Source organism: Serinus canaria, chromosome 28 (genome assembly GCF_022539315.1).
Source record: "Serinus canaria isolate serCan28SL12 chromosome 28, serCan2020, whole genome shotgun sequence".
Classification (NCBI taxonomy): Eukaryota; Metazoa; Chordata; class Aves; order Passeriformes; family Fringillidae; genus Serinus; species Serinus canaria.
This window is the reverse complement of record NC_066341.1, coordinates 1,923,562-1,932,224: the sequence shown is the minus strand read 5'-3', so window position 1 is coordinate 1,932,224 and position 8,663 is coordinate 1,923,562. Positions and strand designations below refer to the sequence as shown.

At 53.3% G+C, this 8,663-nt stretch overlaps 1 protein-coding gene across 3 annotated transcripts; it reads left to right on the top strand.

The window, feature by feature from the left end:
• Window positions 1–5,230, top strand: FAM174C (family with sequence similarity 174 member C). Of its 3 annotated transcripts, none has more exons than XM_018921852.3 (3): window positions 16–711; window positions 1,329–1,490; window positions 2,124–5,230. In XM_018921852.3, exons 1-3 carry the CDS (start codon window positions 290–292, stop codon window positions 2,125–2,127), a joined length of 588 nt encoding a protein of 195 aa, XP_018777397.3. In that variant the 5' UTR covers window positions 16–289; the 3' UTR covers window positions 2,128–5,230. The 3 variants fall into 3 exon arrangements, with proteins under 3 accessions (XP_050842055.1, XP_018777397.3, XP_018777398.3); XM_018921853.3 differs by having other exon boundaries at window positions 19–711; window positions 1,374–1,490; XM_050986098.1 differs by lacking the exon at window positions 2,124–5,230 and having other exon boundaries at window positions 1–711; window positions 1,329–1,494.
• The last annotated feature ends 3,433 nt before the right edge of the window (window positions 5,231–8,663 follow it).

Sequence of the window (8,663 nt, the reverse complement as noted above, 5' to 3'; positions counted from 1 at the left end):
GGGGGAGAAGGTCCTGCTCTGAGGGGGAAGTGGCGACACTGAGGGAGAAATTATGAACCTTCGGGGAAATGATGGCCTTGAGGGAGGAGGGACAAGCCTGAGGGGGAAATGGCGGCTCTGAGGGAGGAATGAGAGTCCTGAAAGGGCAGTGGCAGGCCTGAGAGAGAAAGGATGACCCTGAGCGGAAAATGGCGTCTGTGACGGACGGGGTGTTGCAGTGAGGGAGAAATGGCGGCCCCGCCGAGGTGCGCGCAGCCTGCGAGGGCACAACAACAACCCTGAGGGCAAAATGTCGGAGCCCCGCGGCGGCTCCCTGAGCGGGTCATGGCCGGCCCGGAACGGAGCAGCCCCGGAACCCGCGAGCGGTTCCGCGGGGCCCGGGCGGGGCTTGCGCCGAGAGCACCGTCCCGGCGCCTTCCTGCGGCCGCCGCTCCCGCTCCGCCGCCCCGGCCCGGCCATGCCGCGCCTCCTCCTCCTCCTCCTCCTCTTCCTCCTCGTTCCGCACCTCGGCCGCTCCGCCGCCCCCAGCCCGGGGAACAGCACGGAGCCGCCGCGGACGACCACACGGAACGAGACGCAATCGGGAACGGAGCACGAGCCCGGGCCGAGGCTGTCGGTGGGGTCGGGGCTGCCGGTGCTGAGGCGCGCCGTTTATGTGCTGAGCGCTCTGTCGGCGCTGGCCGCCTTCTACTTCATGCTGCGGGCGTTCCGGTGAGTGCAAGGCGGGGACGGGCACCCGAGCGGGGCTGTATCCGTGTTCTGCTGGTCCCGCTTCTGCTCTTGTCGCTATCTTGTCCCCTGACCCGGGGCTGTGTCCCTGCTGGTCGTAGTTCCTGTTCCCGTTATCCCGGGCTGTGTCCCAGCTTGTCCCGGTTCCGAGATTCTTTACCCTGCTGGTCCTGGTTCCCCCTGGTCGGGGATGTCACCCTTATTGTCCTGGTCCTGGACCCAGTCCCCCTTGTTTGTGGCAGTGTCCTTGCTTGTCCCGGTTGTCCCTGTCCCCCATGGCTGTGCCCCTGCCCGTCCCGGTCTTGCTCTGGGTCCCCCCGAAGCGCGTCAGTGTCCCCTGTCCCTTGCCTGTCCCAATTCCGCTCCTAATCCCTGGGTTTGTGCCCATTTTCCCTGAATCCGCCTCCCTCCTTCCCTCCCTCCCTCTGCCAGCCGGGGCTCTGCTTCCCCGGCGCTTCCCTTTGGCAGCGAGTCCAAAACGTTGCTGTAAATCCCTGACACTGTTAATTACCCGAGGTAATTAGCGCTAAACCTTCTCCGCTAAAGCACCCGCTGGGTGGGGACAGCGGCTCACTCACTGTGCTCTCCGTGTCCCTCAGCCCCAGGTCCGAGGGCCCCAGAAACGAGCCCAAAACTCATTTCAGGTTGAAGAAGCCCCAGAGGAAAAAGTACGGGCTGCTGTCGAGCCAGGACGAGAACATCGAGCTGGGCTCCCTCGACAGTGATGAGGACACTGTGTTTGAAAGCCAGAACCTGAGGCGGTGAGGGAGCATTTTGTGTGTTTTTTGTGTTGCTCTTTTCCTCACAAGGGGCTGAGGCTCCTTTCCCAAAGCTGTGGGAGCTCTGGCAAAGCTCCTACAACCAGATCTGCATAAATTAAAACGCCTGTGTGTGGTCTCTGTGCTGGCACACGGATTTATCTCACTTTTCCTCATTTTCTGGCTCGGGAAAGTCTCACTGACAGGGTTATTTGGACACTGCTGTGGGGTCATGAAGCTGTTGGGAGAGGCAGCCCCTGTGCCCAGTCTGGGCCTCCCTGTGTTAGAAAGGGAAACAAAAATTCCTAGTTTTTTTCCCCTTTAGTTTAGGAATTGCTTCCAACTCATATGCCAGTTCAAACTCCCAGTCCCATCAGGATATGCATTCCTGTTTTACCAGCAAAATTCCTGGTTTGTTTTGGTTTTCTTTTTTCATTTTGGGCATTGCTTCCAGGTCTCATCACAGTTCAAACTCCCAGTCTCACGGGGATATCCATTCCTGCTTTCCCAGCATCGTGTTCACATCCCACAAGTTTGATTTCTGGGGAGGTTGTTTTAAGCTGAGGAGGAGTGCCACCTCAAGGAATGTCACCTCAGCTCCCCCTGATTTTGGGTGTCTCCTTTTTTTTTTTCCAGATGACTCGGGACCAGCGGCACTGGCTGCCTGGAATGATGGAGGGTCCAATCCCAGTGGAATCTCTAGTACTCAAGTTTTATATCTGCTTACAGTGACTTAACTAACAGTTTGAGCCCTTCCATAGCTGGGGCACGGGAGAGGGGACCAAACCTGTTTTCTTCACGTCCATTCTTGGGGACATTTCTGGGGAAACATGGGAGCTGTTCACTGCACGGGGAAAGGCTGAGGTAAAGGAAATGCTCTTGGATGATTTTCAGCACCTGAAATCTGAGCTCGAGAGCTGCCCCTGTGCCTCACATCCCTCTCTCCTTGCCCTGGAAGCATCGGATTCCTTCTCCAGGCTGATCCTCTTTCCTTCATGCAATATCAGGTTACTTCTTTGGGAAGTGTCTCTGTAATCAGCTTCTGGGAGGAGCTGCGAGAGCTCTGGCTCTGTTACACAAACGGGGCTGGGAGGGTGACAGTTCAGACACAGCAGCTTTGGGAAGGAGTTAAACGAGTTACATTTTGCAGGATTGGCAATTACTGGGACAATCCAGGTCATTCACGGCTTTACAGACGTGTTAACGAATGAAAGGGGCCACAACCCAAAGGAATCTTTCTCCAAAAGAGCTACCAAAAGAGCTGGGAATGCCTGGACTCTGCCCAGCCCCAGGTGTGGGTTCACCAGGGACACGCGTGACATCTGCCAAGCTCTGGATTTTGTAATACCTGAGGAAGAGCCAGATGTGAGCCAGGGAGTGTCTTGGAGCAGCTGATGACTGGAAAAAAGAGACCCCAACCCCTCTTTACTGTGATTCAGGGCGACCCTGGATGAATTCTCTCCTCTCAAGGACCCTGGAGTTTCATTCCCTTGGCTGGTTCTCAGCTGACATCTTTCCTGCATTGTTACATGGATATTTTGGATCTGATTGTGTAGGACCAAAGGTGAATGTGTCAGGAGGTGGTTATTGGGTGGATCTGCTGCTAAATCGGTGAAAAGTGCTCTCCAAGTGCTTCTGTCTATGGCCTTTCCTTGGAAACTGGCAGCACATCCTTAAATCCCACTTCCCCCCCAAGCTGGTAGTGCCTTTGTTTGGAGAACCCGAGGGATTTGCCCTGCGGGCAGGGACGGTCCCTGTGGCACCTTTCGGGTGAAAAAATGAGGATATTTACCTTTAGGGTGAATTTTGGAATGTCTGGCTCCTTTCGTTTGGCTTGCAAATCCCCTGTGGATCAGGGGCACCGGTGACTCTTGGAGAAGGGACAGGGATGTGCTGATCAGGGGGAGGCTGGGGGCTGGCAGGTGCTGCAGAATCTCCCGAGGTAGCTGAGGGAGTGCTGTGATCCTGTGCAAGCAGCCACGTTTGTCTGTTCAGGACAGGTGAGGTTTCCCGGAGAAATCCCACGCCCGTGGCAGCTCTGTCTCTCATGTGCACAAAGGATTTTAAAATACATACATATATATTTTTTTAATAACATTGCCATGTGCACACAGCGCTTGCATGTGCCCTGTTTTCCTGTCGTTTGGATATTTTCACACCTATTTTGGGTGTTCCCTGCTTTGTGGCTGCTGCAGATGGGAGCAGTTCCACGTGGGAATTGCTGGGATGGCTCCACCCGGCTGCAGCTTCCCTGGGGATGATTTGAGCTCTGTGAGGATCTTTCTTTATCCTGCAGGACTGCATGTGCTGGTAATTCCCTGGCTCTTTTATTCCCTCTGAAAAGTTGTTCCTTGTGCTGTTGAAGCCCGACTGTCCCAATCCACTGCCATGCTCAGTGTTTGACCAACACATTCCTCATCCTTCCTTTACCTGGAGTGATGCCCCTAAGCATTCCTTAAGCTCCCCTCTTCTTGGGCAGGTGGGGTTTGCAATTCTCAAGTTTCCTCACCTCACAGGAGTGGAGCATTTGTTTAATGTTAAATTATTCAGATCTGAGGGAACCTCAAGCAGTAGGTCTTGCCTTGAAAATAATTCTGGTGGAATTAATTTTGGCTGGAACAGATGTTTGTGTTTGAGGAGGGAAAGGTGTGGAGCAGGTGATGAGGTGCCTGGGCTGTGCTGTGTAGGTACCAGGGAAGGAAATTGAAGTGCCAACCTGGAATTTCTACACCACTTCCACATCTTCAGTCTTGCTGGCCACCTTCAAAGGGTGCAGGGTACAAAGGTGCTTGTGGGGCTGTCACTTGTCCTGGTCTTGGGCTGAAGACAGGTTGGAGCTGTCTTGAAGCTGTTTCCACTTCCATTCTGCCCCTCAGCAGCAGCTGGCATCTGGATTTGCCCTTTGCAGGCCATGATATTCCATCCCTACTCTGCTCTGAGTCCTTGGAGACCTTTTTTAAGAAGAGAAAACCAATGACAGATCTGAGACTCCTGGGTGCTCAGCCTGATCCCATTTCTCCAGGAAGAATCAGCTGGATCAGGCACTTCCTGCAGTGTGAGCAGTGCCAGGCCAGGGTAGGGGGTTTTGGGGTGGATCTTGCAAATAACAGCAGCTTTGAACACCTCACGTGACATTTCCACAAAGGAGCAGTTCAGGTGTTCCTTCCATCACTCTTCCAGTTCCTCCATGTGTATTTGATACCCTTGTTTTAGGTCTCTTTGCCCCAGTTGGATCTTCCAGTAGCTTTCCAGTTGTAGTTTTTCAGACTAAACACAGGAATGCAAATGGACCCACCTGTGCCTGGCCCTGGGCAGGCTGATGCCTCAGCAGCCACTGCTGCACTTTTCTTTCTCCTGGATGAATTAGGGTGTTGGTGGAGGTTCCATGTGCCTGTTGGTCTGCAGGATTCCTGCTCATCCCACCAAAAGGAGCCAATGGACCACAACCTGTAACAGTCACCACTGTTGTGCATCGTGACTGATTACAACAGTCTGCTCTGAATTAAGCCAAAGCCAATTTTCCAAAGTTTACACAATCCCTCTGTTAGCTTGGAGGCTTTCTGGGATGCTCTGCTGCTGATACTGGCCTGCCCAAACCTACTGGACCATCTGCAGGGTTAATGGGATCCATGGGAGCGGGGTGAGATCAGCTCTGGTGGTTTTGTTCTGTGCCTGGGATGGGACCTGCAGCCCTGAGAGGTTCTGTGCCTGTGGTGGGAGTCAATAAACAGCACTTGAGTACATTGTTGTCTGAACTCCCCAAGGAGCAGCTTGTGTTTTGCCCTCCTGGAACTGCTGATCTGTCTTTAAACAGCCACTGGCCATGGTATTGATCCATGGTTTTCTTGTCATTGCAGCATCCCCTCCCTTGTACCTGGAATAAAGCATTCCAGCCCAACCAATCCCTCCCTGCTGTGTGCATGGGCTGCTGAGCCCATGGATGAGGCTGCTGTGATGAGCTCGTGGATTTATGGGGTCCTTAGGGTTTTCCCCCTGCCTTGCTCCTGCTCACAGGGCAGTTGTTCACCTTGTGTCCTGTCTGGAAGTGTCCAAGCCCAGGTTGGATTGAGCTTGGAGCAACCTGGTCTATGGAAGGTGTCCCTGTCCATGGCAGGGGTAGAATGAGGTGAGATTTAAGGTCCCTTTCAAACCATTCAGTGACTGCATGATTCTCCAGTCATCTCTGGGTTGGTTTCAGTTTTCTGAAGTTTCCTCCTTTCTCCCTGTTCTCACATTAAACCCTTTTATTGTACAGAGGACCAAATAAAGCCCCTGTGAGGCCAATTCCAGCCTCTCTACAGCAGCAGAACCAAGTTCCATTTTGCTTATTTGGAAGTCAGGAAGGAGATGCTGTTCCTTGGATCATAGAATCATGGAATCTCCTGGGTTGGAAGGCACCCACAGGGATCATCGAGTCCACCTCGATGGGTGCACAGACACCCCAACAATCCCAATCTGTGCATCCCTGAGAGCAGTGTCCAAACTGGAGTTCTTCCAAACTGGTCCTGGAGCTCTGGCAGCCTGGGGGCTGGGACCATTCCCTGGGGAGCCTGGGCAGTGCCCCAGCACCCTCAGGGGGAAGAATCTTTTCCTAATATCCAACCCTAAACCTCCCCTGACTCGGCTCCAGCCCTTCCCTCAGCTCCTGCCCCTTGTCCCAGAGAGCAGAGATCAGAGCTGCCCCTCGGGAATCTCTGAATCTCCTCCAGGCTGAAATGGGAATGTCCTGGCTCCTTCCTGCAAGAAATTCGTCCCAGAACAAACCCGAGGGCGTTCCCTGACTCACACCTACTTCTCATCCTGCTGTGTGGATCAGTGGCACTGAGAAAACAGAAGCCATGTTCCCCCTGTCCCCCTCTGCCACCCTGCCCGTGTCCCCGTGTCCTGGAGCAGCCAAGGAGCCGAGAGGGTTTTGTTTGCTCCACGATTTCCCCTCGTTTCTGGTGGGGTTCTGGGGGGCAGCGGGGTCGGGGCACACCAGGAGCTGGGGCACAGGGGATCCCTGTAGGTGGCACTCACAGACCAGACTTGCAGCTGCCAGGGCACTGCCGGCACCTGGGGAAGCTGCAAATAAATCCTGGTGCCTTGAAAGGCAAATCTGCTTCTTCCAGCAGCTGTCTGGGATGAGCTGGAAGTGCCCTTTGGGGGTTGTGTCTCTCTTGGCATCAGGGTGGGGGAGCAGCAGGTTTTGGGGTGGCTCCTGGGGAGCTGTTGGGGTTTCTCTCTCAGGGGAATGTCTCTCTCAAGAGCAGGAGAGGGTTTTGCCCTGGCTCCACTTGAAGCAGGTTCCACCTGGCCCTGTCAGGACTTGTTAGGGAAAGATTTTTATGATTCTGGGCCTGATAAGGTTTCAGGATGCTCTGGTTTGATGGATTGATGCCACCCACTCCAGCACAGACATGAACAGCAGCAGCCTGGGGGCACCCTGGCTTTCCTGGGCCAAATTAACTGCAGTGCTAATGAACTAACAGCATTCCCCATGCAGCAGCGTGGGCAGGACACCATCACCCTGTCCAGTTAGATTGGATGTAAAGGGAAAATTCCTTCCCCAAAAGGAATGGATCCAGCCTGACTCAGGCTGCCCAGGGCTGTAGTGGTGTCACCATCCCTGGAAGTGTTCAGAAGACCCCTGGGTGTGGCACCTGGGGACAATGGTTTAATGCTGCCCTTGGCAGTGCTGGGGGAATAGTTGGATTTCATGATCTCAGAGGTCTTTTCCAAAAAAATTCCATAATTCTGTCCTTTCAAGCTCTGTGTGTGGGCGCTGGGAACTGCCACAGGATGTGAACCGAGTGCTTGTTCCTTTTCAGGCTCAGGGGGCTGTTACCCCAATTAGCACTAATTGCTGTGGCCCATGGTGCTGGACCAGCTGCAGCTGTGCTGTCCTTCCCTCATTCCTGTTCCCTGCTCTGTGCCATCCCCTCTTCCCAAGCTCTCAATGGGGACAGGCTCCGGCTGCCGCTGGCTGGGATTCCAGTCACAAACACAAGCTGGCGGCATGGATCTGCTCGGAATTTATTTTAAACTCGAGGTAAAGTGCTCTTGATGCTTTGGATGCAAATTTCCTTCCCTGGAATGGGAGCTGCGGGGCCGGTGGAGTGCCAGGGAGCTCTTTTGATTCCAGAGCCTGTTTGCTGCTGCGGCTCCTCACGCCGCGCTCCGTGGAGTGCGAAATCACCTCTGCGGCACAGCCCGGGGAGGGAGCACTGCTGGCAAACAGAGCTCTCCTCTCTCTTCTCTCACTCACTGTCCCCTGGTTTTAATGAGGGTTTGTGTCTAAAGTTGGGGGGTTTTAGGTTTTGGTGGGTTTTTTTTTTTTTGTTTTGTTCTGTTTTTGTGGGTTTTTTTGGTGTTTTTGTGTATGACAGCACTCTGTGTGTGATTTTTCTGGTTACTGTCTGGGAGAAGAGATGGTCCAAGTTCCTCCAGCCCCACAAGGAGGAAAAAGAGAAAAATATGGAATATAGAAATTTAGAATATAGAAAGGATATTTTAGAAATTTAGAATATAGAAAGGATACTCCATTCATGGATTTTGGAGTTTTTTTGTCACTGGATTTCTCCACTACCAAATGAACCTTAAGGTTTTTTAGGTGGCATTAACCAAGACCAGGTTGGATGGGGTTTGATCTAGTGGAAGGTGTCCCTGCCCATGGCAGGAGGTGGAAATTAATGAGCTTTAAGGTCCTTCCAGCCCAAACTATCCTGGGATTATCTCCATGGGCAGCTCTCTGGGTTATGAGTTGTCCCCATGAACACACCAGGCTCTTGGTGCCATTGGGGCCAAGCCCTGGATGGGTGAGCAGATGAGTGTGGTCAGGGGAAGGTGTCACAAATTTTATCCCATTTATTGCTCACACACTCACTGGGTGGCTCTGGGTACTTTGGTGTAACTTTGGATGGTTTTGGGCTTTCCCCATAAATGTTTTCAGCTGCGCTCACAATTCTCCTGTGGCTGTGTCCCTCTCATTGTGGGCAGGGGCTGGGTGGTCTTCCTCACCTTCATTCCGTGGACACTGGCATTCCAAAATGTGTCTCTGGGTTGGTGTAGAATCTGGTGGCACGTTGGGAAGGAAGCTGGGAATGTTTGAAAACCTGCTGCAGAGTCTCTGATGTCTCTTCTGTTCCACTCAACAAAGCACCTCTACACAACAAGCAGATTTTCCTGTATCAGAAA

Bases quoted from the DNA above. Each gene is read 5' to 3' on its own strand.
- FAM174C (XM_018921852.3), top strand. From the start codon at position 290: ATGTCGGAGCCCCGCGGCGGCTCCCTGAGCGGGTCATGGCCGGCCCGG. The intron at 712-1,328 runs GTGAGTGCAAGG...CGTGTCCCTCAG, and splicing joins TTCATGCTGCGGGCGTTCCG to CCCCAGGTCCGAGGGCCCCA.